The sequence below is a fragment of the Protobothrops mucrosquamatus genome, unplaced genomic scaffold (assembly GCF_001527695.2).
Source record: "Protobothrops mucrosquamatus isolate PMUCROS unplaced genomic scaffold, P.Mucros_1.0 scaffold428, whole genome shotgun sequence".
Lineage (NCBI taxonomy): Eukaryota > Metazoa > Chordata > Lepidosauria > Squamata > Viperidae > Protobothrops > Protobothrops mucrosquamatus.
Window position 1 is genome coordinate 344934 of NW_015386753.1, and position 15364 is coordinate 360297.

The following is a 15364-nucleotide window of genomic DNA, read 5'->3' on the forward strand; positions in this document are numbered from 1 at the left end:
TTTTTGGGGGGGGGGGGAGTTCAAAATGTTTTTGTTGCATGCAGAAATAAAAAATTGTTTTCTTTGTAGCAGTTCATTGATTTCATAAATGCAACACACTATGGTTTTTTAATACATAGCATAAAGGTAAAAAGCGATATATGCAGTGTTATCTTCATTTTAGATGTCAAAAGGGTTTTGTGGCTCCCAGTGTTTTCTTTTCTGTGGGAAACGGGTCCAAATGGCTCTTTTGAGTGTTTAAGGTTGCCGACCCCCTGCCCTCGGGCAAGCCCAACTGAATTCAGCGGGACTTCTGAGAAGACAAGCCTAAGATTTTGCATTGAAAATCAGTGCAACTCTTCAAGCCCCACGAGAACGGGACCGCAGCTTTAACATGTCCCATTTCTAGCTTCTGACTTCCATTACAATTATTCGTGGTAAGCTCTTTGCTTTATCTTACGTGTGGCGAAATAAGCAAGAGGACCCGGATTTGGACTCTCGTGTTAAAAGCTGCCAGGCTACCTTTGGATTTTACTCAAAGGCAAGCCCATCTGGATTTCTTTTGGACGATAGTCTAACAAAGGAAGAGAGGCGGGAATTGGCTTTGAGATCGTCGTAATTAATTATCGCCCTGATGCCCGATGCGCTACCTCAGCACGTCCATCTCCGTCTTTAGCCAACCCACTCGCCTTTTTCTGTCGGAGGAACCACACGCCAGCCTTGCCTTTAATACACCGCGAAGCAGAAAAAGACCGGCCGAAGGAAGCGCCCGGGGAGCAGGTTATTCTTGAGGCCGAAGTCGCTGCAGCGCTCAGGTAGATTGCCGGAGCAGGGTGGGCACGGCGGGCAACTCTAACGAGGTCTCCGTAATGCAAAACAGGGAGCGGGGAGGTTGGCTTGGCTACGGTTAGGAAGCCACAGCAGCCGCTGCAGCGACAAGGAGGAAGCAAATGGATGGGACTGAGAGGGATGCTGGAGCGGGCGCTGCGCCACTGGCTAGGCGGATTAGCAGTACGTGAGTTTTCCTCGGGGAGTAAAGGACTCTGGGACCCCCGAGGCCCGGCAGCCATTGGCAATCCTTCATTGGAAGCCGGGCCGTGGCCGGGGAGCTTCCTCGGCGGAGCCGATTCCCGGTTCCCTGAGTTTTTCTTCCGGGCGGCCATGCTGGCCATGTCTCCTGAGTTTGGCAGCGGGTGCAAAGCGAGGCAGTGCTTGGCGGTGCTGCTGGATGGAGTGCAAGAACTGGAGGCCCTTTCATATCAATTCCCTCGGCATTAAAGGGTTAAAGATGGCGAGACTGGTGCACAGCCCGGTGCGCCGTAATAGGCGAGCGATCCTATCGCGTAAAAGACGGGGGACCTCATTCCGAATATACGTCGCTCATTAAAGCATAGCTGGGTCTGGCAGCCAGCGTTGCTTTTTTTTCTAAACACGCAACCGTGTAGGCAGACAAGGCCTCTGCCTTAATGCGTGCTTAAAGTTGCCAAACTGCTTTAAGATTTGAGAAAACAAAATCAGACCCAAATACGTTATAATAGAAAATTGGTAAAAGATCACGGACTGTCCTGTATTATTAACCAACCTGTTAATAATAAAGTTGGAAGGGACCTTGGAGGTCATCCAGTCCATCCCCCTGCTCAGGCAGGTAACCCTATACCATTTCAGACAAATGCCTGTCCAGTTTCTTCTTAAAAATTTCCAGTGTTGGAGCATTCACCGCTTCTGGAGGCAGGTTGTTCCACTGGTTAATTGCTCTAACTATCAGGAAGTTTCTCCTTAGTTCTAGGTTGCTTCTCTCTTTGGTTAGTTTCCATCTGTTGCTTCTTGCCCTGCCTTCAGGTGCTTTGGAGAATAGCTTGACTCCCTCTTCTTTCTGGCAGCCCCTGAGATATTGGAACACTGCTATTATGTTCCCCCTCGTCCTTCTCTTCATTAGACTAGACATACCCAGTTCCAGCAACCGTTCCTTATATGTTTTAGCCTCCAGTCCTCTAATCATCTTTGTTGCTCTTCTCTCTACTCTTTCTATAGTCTCGACATCTTTTTTACATCGTGGTGACCAAAACTGGATGCAGTACAGTATTCCAAGTGTGGCCTTACCAAGGCATTGTAAAGTGATACTGTATTAACACTTCACGTGATCTTGATTCTATCCCTCTGTTAATGCAGCCTAGCACTGTGTTGGCTTTTTTGGAAGCTGCAGCACACTGCTGGATCATATTTAAGTGATTGTCCACTGGGACTCCAAGATCCCTCTCACAGTTACTACTATTGAGCAAGGTACCCCCTATACTATACCTGTACATTTGGTTTTTCTTGCCTAAATGTAGAACTTGCTTTTTTCACCATTGAATTTCATTTTGTTAGATATTGCCCAGTGTTCAAGTCTGTCCAGATCCTCCTGTATCTTAAGCCTATCTTCTGGAGTGTTGGTTATTCCTGCCAGCTTGGTGGCATCTGCAAATTTGATGAGTTCCTCATCTATCCCCTCATCCAAATTCTTTACTTACGTTGACCAGAGTAAAACAGAAAAAATCACCACAGATAGTGGGCAAAGAATAGAATCAGAAAGAATAGAAGAGGATTTTCTTTACTGTCCTATTTCTCAGAGTATCCCCAGAAAGATATTTGTGAAAAACTATCTTGAAACTATTATTTTGTCAGTGAAGAAGGTCACAAAACAAGGCAATGTGGTGACCTTTAAAGGGGACAATTGTATTATCACAAAAGGAGATACCTTACTTGGAAGAGTTAAAATTACAAGATAAAGTGCATCAGCTGAACTGCAATCAGATGGTTAATACTACCAAGGAGGAAAAACATTCAAACTGCATTCACACATGGCACAGACAATTTGGACACAGAAGTCCTGACATAATAAAGAAATTAACTGAGAAAGACTGTCCAAATGTTATAAAAGAAGAAATCAGGCCACAAGAGGTTTCAATAGGAGATACAACAGAAGTAATAAAGGCATCCCAGCCAAACGTCTGTCCAAGGTTGCTCGGGAAGCATTAAAACCCAGAGACGGGAAGGAGAATCCAAAAGATACTGCAGCCGTCCCCCAGCCCAGCCGTCCCCCAGCTGTCCCCAGCCCAGCCAGTCCCCCAGCCGTCCCCCAGCCATCCCCAGCCGTCCCCCAGCCCAGCCAGACCCCCAGCAGTTCCAGTGCCAGCCCTTTGGAGAGGGCTGGCACTGGAACTGCCAGAAGTCACAGCAGCAGCAGCAGCTCTGTGGGCAGCCAGGACAGCAAGAAGAAGAGGATGAAAAAAGGACAAAACAGAATTTCTAACACAACCCTGTGTCAGTGAAACCAAATAACTCCCTAGGCATATTTTTATGAAAACAGCCCCTCAAAATCCGTTCCCACGTCACAGAGCTATACTGCATTACAACTTCCAATAGAAGAAAATATAAGAGTTCAGGATTGAACTGTGGAGTCCTTGGTGATCTCTGGGCTTGGTTGTTCACTTACAGACATTTCATTACCCCACTAGGAAACATCCCTACTACACTGATGTTACTATCTATTTGGGTAATGAAATGTCTGACATAAACAAACCAAGCTCAGAAAACCTGGAGGATTTCTAATTACAACTTCTACCGTCTCCTTACCTTACCTGGAGGCTGTTATGTTTAGGAAAGAAAAAAGTCACACAGCTCTGTTAACAGACTTAATACATACATACAAATAGGTTAACAGACCTGTATGTATTGTGTATCAGGCACAATTGGCAGAAAGAATTATAACACCTAGCTTGTGTTATTCTTAGAGCAATGGATTGTGCTTCCATTGAAAAATGAGTGCAAAGTCCCAAGTATCGGATTCAACTTCTCTTTTTGTAGCCTTCCCTAGCTTGGTTGAGATAAGTTGAGACCAGTGGAAATCTTGGCAGTTGAAAGCAGTTCAGCTTCTTTCTTAAAGATATGACAAGCCTATGTTGCTGCTGTGATTATTGCATTTAATATGGTTCAAAAAATGGAACAGCCTGTCCTGGGTGGAGATCTTTCTTAAAGGCGTCACACTTTCTTCCCCACACTATTTATATGGGAAGGAAAGCTTATCATGCTACTAATAGTGAGACACACAGTTCCAAGTTATTAAAAAAAAAAAAAAACTTTAGAGAGGAAGAAATTAGACTAATAGTGTAGAGTATTCATTAAAATAACCTCTTTTATTTTCTTTGTTGCCCCTCTTTAAAGTTGTTTTGCCTAGTGCAAAGATTATAGCTGTGTTGTGTTGATGTTGCCTGTAGTTAATCTGCAAAAGTGTGAATCGCCAGTGTACAAATCTAATCACAAACTGCATATACGGTACTAAAAATTAGACCTAACTAGGTAGTGTAATTGTAAAGTGTAAAAAAAAAAGGTGTAGTGTAAAGCTACAATTTTCTGCATAGACTGCTGGATGCACCTGCTTTGAGAAGCTGATAAAGGACATTGTTGTATCTAGCCTCCCACCAGCATTTGACCTGCTTCAGTTTGTCTAACGACCAAATCACTCTATGGAGGATGCTATTTCTTCCGTTCTCCATCTGAGCTTGAAGCACTTAGAGCAGTGGTTCTCAACCTGTGGGTCGGGACCCCATTTGGGGTCGATCGACCATTTCACGGGGGTCGCCAAGCAAGGCTGTCCGCCATTTTTTTTGTCTCCCATTTGTTTTGTCCGCCATTTTTTTCCCCCTTTTCCGGTGAGTGCCTTACCTCCCTTGGGCTGGGCCAGCTGGTGGTCGGCCTGCTCCGTCTCTGCCGCTTGCCAGCTACGCCTCGGCCGGTGCAGGGGGCGGAACCACGCATGTGCGGCGCTCCCGGGCAGGGAAAGTCCTCGACTTACGACCGGTTGGGTAGTCCTCGACTTATGACCGGTTTAGTCCTCGACTTACGACCGGTTTAGTTCTCAACTTACGACCGGTTGGGGTCGCGGCATTAAAAAGGTTGAGAACCACTGACTTAGAGGAAAGAAATACTCACATGCGTTTGTTGTTTGTCGACTTCAGTTCAGCGTTTAACACAATCATTCCCCAGCATTTAGTAGACACTTCTCTGTGCATTAATGATTCACCTGTGGAGATGGTTGCCAGCATCAAATTCCTGGGTGTGCAGCTAATGAGTAGGCTGGCTTGGTCGCTCAAAAGTGAGAAACTGGTGAAGCAGGCACAGCAGCACTTGCATTTTCTGTGTCGCATGAGAAAAGCACATCTTCCTTCTGTCCTGACCACTTTTTACAGGGGGACGATCAACAGCATCCTGTCATTCAGCATCACAGTCTGGTTTGGAAGCATCACTGCTTCAGACAGGAAGGCAGTGCAGAGAGTGGTGAGGATGGCCAAAAAGATCATTGGCAGTTCCCTCCCTCCCATCCAGGACATAGCACAGAAGTGCTGCTTGAGCAGGGTCCGTAAGATTATCTGGGACACTACACATCCTCTTCACGACCTGTTTTCCTTGTTACCTTCTGGGAGGAGGCTTCGTGGTATCCGAAGCAGAACATCCAGATTCATCCAGAGTTTCATTCCATACAGCGTTAACCTTGTGAACTCTCAAGCTTCCTCCTTCCATTATATATTTTATTTTTGATGGTGCCATTGTGCCCACAGTAAAAAAATGACAATAAAGATTGTCTTGTCTTGTCTTGTCCTGTCCTGTCTTATCTATATTGATCTACTGGTAATCTAGTAGAATATTTGAAAACATGATGAATTTGTTTTTGAGTTACAGGGTTCAACTCTCATTTGAGAGTAACCAGGGATTGTGAAATAGTTCTATGTTTTCGCTAAGAAGATCTTTATATTTTCTCAGGCCATTAAACTTATCAAAATTGAGTGGTTATTCAGTATGGCTCCTCCTTCTCCTCGACTTGTTGCTTATGTCGATTATTTTTAATTATCCTGGTTGGGATTTTTGTAAACCATCTTTAGAATATGTCAGTGAATTTTAAAGATAAACACCCTGAAACAAAGTAAGTATTTCTGGATGTGACAGTTGAAAGTAGAATTTTCTGGGATCACACTGTAAAAGTGTACAGTGAAATCTCCATTTTTCAGATTACGAATGCAAAAGGATTTTATTTTACACTACCCCAAATAATGGACAGAGCCTGTTCCAGGGCAGTTTCGACAGTTGACATTGAATCATTTGTAAACATAATTGTGTAACCGACATTTTTCTTTCTTTGCCAACTCGCCTTCCATATCCGTGCTTTTAAATCATCAAATAGATCTCCCTCTGTTATTATATATATTGTTTGAGATAAAAAAGGCCACCCAGTCGCCATTTTTTTGGAACGGCTAACAAATCGTCTCTATTTTTCCATCTTGACGTACTTGTCCTGAAATGTTTATCTTCCCTTCGGTCTGTTCTTCTTCTTGATCTTCAGGTTTCTTCTGGTTTATATAGAAAGTCTTTTTCATTTTCAGTGTTGTCAGTCCCTTTTCTGGGTTTTCCGTTAACTGTTTGTTGATCAGTTGAATCTTCTATCATAGTATTTGATTGTTCCACTTCTTCTATTATATTCTGTGTAGTTGATTCTTTAGTTGTAATCATGTAATCAAAGTTTGAGTTCGTATATCTAGGCCAGGGGTAGGCAACCATGCTGGCTCAGGAATTCTGGGAGTTGAAGACAAAGGAGTCATAAAAGAGCCAAGGTTGCCTACGCCTGATCTAGGCTGACATCTTGTTCTTTTCTGTAGCTTCTTATTTCATCAGTAGCTGTAAGAATAGTTTCATAAATTGCTTTCAACATAAAGAGAATCTGTTCCTGATCTTCATCCATGTTCTCTTAGTGGTGTGTTAAATTAAAAGCTTTACAATCAGAGAATGAAAATAATTTTGTCACTGAGCATAGAACACAGCTGGGCTTCTCACAGCTGATATCTGCCAAGATTGCAAAAGTCTTATCTATAGTCTGGACTTCAAGCCAAGTCTCTTTTAGGCAATCTTCTTCTTCTTGTGCCATAACCGTTATCGGATGTTGGCGATCCTGTTTTTATCAGGAGCCGCACGAAAAAATGCTGAGTTTTGTCCAAACCAGTCCCTTAGATTTTGAAGCCATGATGTTCTTCTTCTGCCTGGACCTAATTTGCCTTCAATCTTTCCCTGAAGGATTAAATGGAGCATGCCGTATTTTTCTGGGTGTCGCATCACATGTCCGAAATATTCTAATTTTCGTTTTTTAATTGTTTTGATGATTTCCCTTGGCTTTCTCGGGCGGCTTATCACCTCATTTCTGATCTTGTCAACCCAGCTTATACGTAACAGCCGCCTGTAAATCCACATTTCAAATGCTTCTAGTCTCTTCAGGTGGCCTTCTGTCAGAGACCAACTCTCTACTCCATAGAGCAGGATAGAAAAAATATAGCATCTGACAAGCCTGATTTTCAGTCTTCTTATTTCTGCATCAGCTGAGTATTTTTGGCCTAGTCTCACATTTGCTACCTGACGCCAATACAGATTCTTTATGATTTGGATGTCTTTGTCATCTAGTCTCCCTTGTTTCAGGATTTCTAATAGTTTGCTGTGTCTTATTTTATCAAAAGCTTTTTCAAAATCAATGAAGCACATTAAACACTGTGATTGACATCTCTACAATGCTGTACAAGAACTTGAATGCTGAATAGCGAATCTCGTGTACCAAGATTGTTTCTGAAACCAAATTGTGTGTTACCTAGACGCTCTTCAATTTTGTTGTATATTCTTGTGTGAATTATTCTCAGGAATATTTTCAGGGCATGACTCATTAAGCTTATTGTTCTGTATTCGGTACACTTCTTTGCATTTATTTTTTTGGAGATTGTCACAAAGGTTGATTTTAGCCAATCATTAGGTATCTTTCCTGTTTCATATATCCGATTGAAGAGCTGCAGTAAAAAATTCTTCCCATTGTCTTCCAGCAATTTTAAAATTTCTACTGGGATATCATCAGGTCCTGTGGCTTTTCTTTTTTTTTGCTATTTTTATTGCATGCTCAACCTCCTCCATAGTGATATTTGGTACAGTTGTTATACTGTACTTCCCATATCTATATCATCCCCAGTGTCCTCAAAAAGTTCTTCAATATATTCCTTCCATCTTTTTAGTTTTTCATCCTCATCTAAGATAATTTCCCCCTCTCTGTCAACTAAGTTGTTGGTTTTCTTTTTGTAGAGGCCTGCTGCTTTTTTCACTTTTTTGTGTAAATTAAAATTATCATGCATACGTTCTGTCTCTTCTATTTCATTGCATCTCTTTGCAAACCACTTTTCTTTTGCCAGTTGAATTTTTCTTCTAATTGTTTTCTGCAATTCATTGTATTTTTGTTTGTTTTTATTTTTATAAGATCTTCTTTCATCCATTAGATGAAGAATTTCCTCCATCATCCACTGTTGTTTCTTGTGGTACCCCTCTCTCTGTTTTGAATTTGTTACCTCTACTATTGCATTTTTAAATTTATTCCAGTTTGCTTCTACATCATCATTCAGGTTGTTGGTTTCCCTTAAATGATTTTCTAGTTCTTCTTTAATCTTACGTCCATGTTTAATGATGAAGTCTCTGTCAGTTCTTGGTTTAGCAGGGTTCGGGTTTTTCATCCTTTTTAGTTTCAGCTGGACTTCAGCAAGTAATAGATTATGATTGGATGGTACATCTGAAACTGGGTATGTCTTTACTGATTTTACTGAGTTTCTAAATCTTTTGTTTATTGTAAAATAATCAATTTGGTTCCTTACTACATTATTTCGTGTATCTGCCGGTGATCTCCAAGTGTAGAAGCGTCTTTTTGGCAACTTTAAAAAAGTATTCATCACACATTGCTTATGTTCCTTGCAGAAGTCTTAAAAATCTGTCACCTTTACCATTTCTGGTTCCTAAGCCAAAGTTTCCAACTACAGGAGCATCACTTCCTTCTCCCACTTTTGCATTGAAGTCCCCCATGAGTATTGTGATATCATTACTTTTTAGGGTTTTCAGTACATTGCTTATGTCTTCGTAAAACTTCTCTAAATCCTCCTCATCGCTGTCAGCTGTGGGAGCGTAAACTTGTATAACATTCATATTTACTGGAGTACTATTTATTTGGATCGTTATCACTCTATCGGATACAGGAATAAAGGACTTGATGCATTTATTTACACGTTTGTTTACGATTATAGCTACTTCATTTCGATGGTGTTTGCTATTCTTACTAGAGTAGTAGATAGTATAATTTACTATTCTACACATTCCATTTTCAGGCCAGCGCATTTCACTCACTCCCAATATAGAGATATTGTATTTGGACATTTCTTGGATAGTATTGTGTGTTTTCCCAGCTTCATATAGGCTTCTCAGATTCCATGTACCAATTCATAATTTTGGGTTTATCATGCTTCTAGCAGACTGGGAGATTCTTAGCACCCCTGCCCCATTTAAGGGGCGCCCGTACTCGGGGCCATTGTTAGGTTTTGCCACCATTAACATGATTTCCCTGGGAAATATATAGTGTAGTAGTCTTTCCTTTGCTTTCTGCACCGCTGTGCACATGCTGTTCAAGTGGCTGCCACCACACCGTGTGCTGGTCTTCTGAATCCGTTCCAAACAATATGGTCTCCGCCTTCAATCGATACTGGGGAGCCAGCTGCCACTCACCAGGCCTGTTGGTCCACAGGAGGTATTTGATTCCCTCCAACCCGCCATTACAGCATAAAAGCCATAATGGGTAGGGCCCCAAATCCGCTACCCGGGGACACGCTCTGTGGGGGTTCCAGGCTTCCCCTAAGAGCTTTTAGGCAATAACAAGTTGTAATATCAGGTTTAGCCACAAGATGTCGCCCATACCTTTTAAAATTATTATTTTTAAGTCCAAAATTTTTATAATCCTTTTTCCAATTTTACTTCTTTTTTGTAAGTAAAAACCCAAATCTTCAATAAGAGTAAGAAATCTTTTAGTCCTCAAATTTTAGAAAGATAGAAATTCAGTTAGAATCAGGTTACTCTTTCAGCATTTTAAACTCCCCTGGATAGTCAGTCGCCGCTGTTTTTAGAGGGTGGGATAGAATTTCCCTTCCCTCTCTCCACAGGGGGGAAATACTTTGGGTAGCTTCTACACTTCTCTGTGTGCCCACAGAGAGGGCTCCGAGTGCCGCCTCTGGCACGCGTGCCATAGGTTCGCCACCACTGTATTATGGGATCTTAGGTTAGAGACAGGCTTCTTTAGCATATTTAATAACTCAGAGATGGTGGTCTGAAAGAGTAAATTAGTGTGTTTTGCAAATGATCTGTGGTCAATATTGCACTAATAGTTTTTAGAGTTTGCTGTGCATTGAAATTCATTGGGTAGATGTAAATCAGAAATAGAACTTAGCCAACTATTGTATGTTCTTTAATTAGTAATTGAACAGATATAAGTAAACCAAACTTGAATAATTTAATGTTTTATTTGGTGGTTTGCAGGACTAATTTTTTTAGGGTAGTCTCGTAGTCTCTTCATTAGTTGTGCTTTGGATTCTGTTGAATCCTGCCTCCAAAGTCAAATCAATATGGATTTCAGATTACCCTCTGTCCAGGTTGATTTTGTGATTGAGTGCCCATTGGTCGTACTATCTCTCCTATAAACATTTCCTTGTAGATGTCCCCCTTTACTCAGTCATCTCCTTTATTTTTGGTTCTGAAATTTAACTCAAGGAAAATACTGTTATCCTGGAACATTTGAAAAAGAGAACAGATAGGTTAGCTCTGTTGTCTGAGATCCTGTACAATATCTGTTCTACAGCTTTGTCTTCAGGCATTTGTTGCTTGGCTACTTTGAGACTTATATTTCTACTTCTTTTATCCATGCAGGTGAAGAAAGCAGAACTGTGAAGAAGGCAAGATGGATCTTGATGTGTTAAACATGTTTGTAATAGCTGGAGGCACTTTGGCTATTCCCATTTTGGCTTTTGTGGCGTCCTTTTTCCTGTGGCCTTCAGCACTGATCAAAATATATTACTGGTAAGCTTTTCATTTTCCTTGGTATGATAACTTCAGTTTCTGTTCTTTTACAGAACAAATTCATACCTGTTGTAATTTGCTTAATTAGAATGAACGAAGTCACATTTCTTTCAAAGAGTCTTCTTGCTTTCCACCTTGTTTTGTACCTGCTTTCTTGACATTGCAAATTCTAAAAACTGGGCATTGCTGAACTGTGCCCAATATAGCATGATGGTTCTGCAGTGGGAAGAAGTAAGAGAATCTAGTGTAAACATTAAATATTAAACCCTTTATCCTCCAATCTGTTCATCAAAGAACATTAAAAGATACTGTTTCACAACTTTAAGATGTGTGAGCTCTCACTGGCTGGTCAGGTCTGGGGATTGAATTGAACATATTTAAAATGGCTGAGATTGAGAAAGAATATAAACAAACAACATAAGATAATCAGTGACATGCAGCCATTGCTTTCCAGTAAAATCTCTGTAAAATACCATTGCAGGAAGATGTCTTATATAAGATTGGGTGTTGTGATCATTTAATGGTCCATGTTATTGTGATAAGCCAGTAATATTCAAGAATTTCAGACAGAGGTCTCCTCTATCATCTGACCTAAAATCCTTTTATCATAAGTTGTTGGGGATTAAATGAAGCACCCTTGCCAAGCAGAATAGCATTCTTCCACTCAGCTGTAGCTTATCTGAAGACAGTTATTTTACAATTAGGCCTGTATGGATGGGTGGCTCAGTAGCTCAGAGGTTAAAGGCACTGGGCTCGTCAGCTGGAAAGCTGGCAGCTCGGGTTTGAGATCTGAGCACCACGCAATGGGATGAGCTCCCGTTCCTGCCCCAGCTCCTGCCCAGTTCAAAAGCAAATGTCAGTAGATAAAAACGTACCACCTGGCCAGATGACCATAGAAATGTCTTTGGAGAGTGCTGACTCAGTGGCCTTGAAACGGAGATGAGCATCGCCCCCTAGATTCGGCAACGACTAGCGGAGTAAAATCTGCAGTGACTCCTTTACCTGTTTCCATGCATAATAGACAACATTGGGTGCTAGAATATTTTAATCTCCTGCAAAATTATTGTTACTGTTAATGCTCAGTTAGTATAATACAGAATTCTCTTAACAGCATGTATCTAAGTACCAAGGCATGTATTTATTCTTGGTTGCTAGGCAGTAGATTATTACCTAGGTTACTTTGCCTGATTTAGGAAACTAGATCCCTGTGAGTAAAGATGTCAGAAGCTTATTTTTTCAATGGGGACAGATTCTTTACCAAACAGTGTCATCACAAACTACGTTAAATGATTAAGCATAAATAAAAGTTAGGTGGGATAAGAATATCATCTTTGATGATCTTAGCAAAAGGAGAATTATTGAGGAAGGACCGTGAGAGGGAAAGTGAAGGAGGTGTCCCTAAGGGAAAAAAAAGGCAGTCTTCTGTGAAACATGGAATGGAAACATGGGAATCAGTTTTTCTTCTCACATATGCAACTCCCATCAGTAAAATGCTGCGGTGACCATTGTAGGATTCTCTTGTGCCTGGTTGAATCTTCCCTTTTGAACAATTCCTGTTGGGTTATATATCATCAATAGCTTTTTGTCTTTTTTTTTCTCCATTGCTGGTTGGTGCACAGATGATTTTCTGCTCTTCCATCAGAAAAGCCAAACAGCTCAAAATGAACACATTCTCTGGAATATGGCTATCTGGAAAATTGGATAGCTTCATTGTGAATGTCTTGCTAACCCCCAGTACCGTGTTGGATCCAGACTTAATAATATCTAGAGTAAATTTATTGAAATTAATAGACTTAAGTTGGACATGATTAACCTGTATCTCTCCAATTTCAATGGGCCTATTTTTAGAACACCAAGTCTGCATTCAGTCCAGGGTAATGCAACAATTATCTTGCCTTTTTTGTTCTTTGTTTTCCCCATCCACTGCAGAAAGTAATTGTTTTATGTTTGGGAGATGCCTTTTTTCTTTTTGGTTGCCCAGATCTTTTAACCAGGAGCAGGCTGGATTGATGAAGGATGGGGGATGGAAGTCTGTGCCTCATTTTTGGAAGCATTGGGATGTTTTAATGAATTTTAGTAAAATAGATGTTTTGGGGCTTACCTAATTGCACTGCCTGGATTCAGCAACTTGTTCAGGAGTTGGGGCTGGAAGGCTGTATATGGCTCCTGAGCTAAAAGGTAAATAGACATGGGTACAAATGTATGATGCACAAAAGGGTGTTTGAAAATGATAAATAACAGCCAGTACTTGTAACATCTGCCAATTCACCTATTACTTGGCTATCATAAATGTTCTCCAGAAGTAAACATCTAGAAATTGCCACATAAGAAACCTGCAATTGGGTTTTGTTTTATTTGGCATTGTTTCCAGCTCCTCCTTTTGCTATGCTGTGATTGAGACTTGATCTTGACAAGTATGTCAAAATAAATCTAAATGACTGCTTTATCTTCTCCACGAGTCTCTGGAAATGCACAGGAGAAAAATGCTGATACTTTTGCTTTGTCCCCACACATTCAAGGGCATTGAAATTCTGGTTTTAGTCAGATCTTTTTTTTTTTTTTTTTTTTTCAATTATAAAATTTTTATTGTTTTCATCATAGAAAAAAAAATACATCACAGATATTACACAATGTTATATCCCATCCCCCCGCCCCCCAGACTTCCCAAACCAAACCTAGGCAAATATTCAAATACAAGCAAACAAATATTAATATCTCTAACTCCAAACTCTAAACTTAAACAATCCATCTCCTCCGTATTAATAAAAATTATTCATTTAATTAATTCTTCAAATACCCAAAATCTTTACCATTTCAGCAAGATAGTTTAACACCATCCCTTACTTATACAAAAAGAAAAAAAAAGAAAAAATTCCCATCTTCCATAAAGTTAACAAGTAAATTCTATCATTTCATCAAACTACACCTATAAAAAATCATTTTGAACCCTTAATAAGGTTTACAACTTCAATTACTTAATTATCATTCAATTGTTTATCAAATATAACATTAACAATAAGTCCACCTCCTTCAACCATTATTAAATAAAAAAAAANCCCTTAATAAGGTTTACAACTTCAATTACTTAATTATCATTCAATTGTTTATCAAATGTAACATTAACAATAAGTCCACCTCCTTCAACCATTATTAAATCAAAAAAAAGAACCTTTAGGACCTTAATTCCCATCCATTCATAATTAAATCAAACAAATTCAGTTATTACAACATTATCATATTTATAATAGTCTTCCTTCATTATTAAATCAAAAAAAACACCTTTAAGACATTTTAACCCATCAGATAAAATTTAATGTCATATTTATATCTGACTCTAGCTTTCTTTCTATACCAAGTTAATTCCCATATTAGAGCGTTTCGATTATCAAACCTCAAGATTTGGTTACAAAACTTAATCACTTCAAACTGAGCAAAATTTTCTTCCCTTTCTGCCAATGTCATCTGAATATTGATCTGGATATCAATCTTTGTTGTTTTTAGCAGTTGAAATGAGTCAATTACAATTAATTGTTGGTCATCAAAATTATCCAAGTAGCTTTGTATGAAATTAGTTTGCTTGATAGTTTCCACATTAACTCCCAGTATAAATTCACAATTAGGTTGCTCTGAGTCCTCAAATTGTATGTCTTGATATATAAAGGCCTGTTCAGGGTTACTCAGTCTCTCTTCTATTATTCCTTGTTCCACAATTTTGTTCGTTTTTAAAAAGTCAATGTAAGGTTCTAATATGGCCCCTTCAGGGTGTGGATAGCTTTCATCAACTACCACCGCATCCACTTGTTCAACCAGGTCTTGAGAAGCAATTGTAGCATTCAAGCAAAAATCTTGTTGTTGTAATAAGTCCTGTTGTTGTAGCATCACTTGATCACATCTATTTTGAAATTTAACATCAAACGATTGAAACATCTCAGTCATTGCGGAAACCAAGTTCTGCAGCTCTCTGGCAAGGGGCGATGGAGGTGAAAAAGATAACGGGGGAGGCAAGTGGAAAATTTCAGAAGTTAGTTGAGATGTCTGAGACCTCAGGGATGTAATCGGTCTCAAAGTTAAAGGCACAATTTTTCTCAGAACCATATTAGCAGTAAATTTAAGCAGTTCAACCAGAACAAAAAGTACGCAGATTCAAAGTAGCAAAAGTTTCAAACCGGAAATCACTTTCACTTCTTGCTGAAAAGTATCAATCCATCGCCATTTTAATTTCACTTTTCCTCATTCCAACACACATACGGGGAGAAACTTATTATCCAAGTTAAAGTAAAGTCAAAAATAAAAAGCAAGCTTCCAAAGTTGGTTCGTCTGCTTACAAGTAAAACTCACAATTAACTTCAAGTTGCAGCGGTGGCGGCGGCTTCTAGCTTCGCCGAAGCGAAGGCGTCCTGGATCGCGGAGAATCCTCGGGGCTCCGGAGGAGTTCTCACCTACA

General features: G+C 40.1%; 1 protein-coding gene across 1 annotated transcript in view; it reads left to right on the forward strand.

Annotated features, from left to right (window-relative positions):
- Nucleotides 1-581: 581 nt before the first annotated feature.
- ABHD6 (abhydrolase domain containing 6) overlaps nt 582-15364 on the forward strand; it is a 29698-nt gene continuing 14915 nt past the window's right edge. The window contains exons 1-2 of the mRNA XM_015816333.1: nt 582-794; nt 10771-10920. Of these exons, the coding sequence (XP_015671819.1) occupies nt 10802-10920 (119 nt within the window). The 5' untranslated portion in view covers nt 582-794; nt 10771-10801. The remainder of the gene's footprint in view (nt 795-10770; nt 10921-15364) is intronic.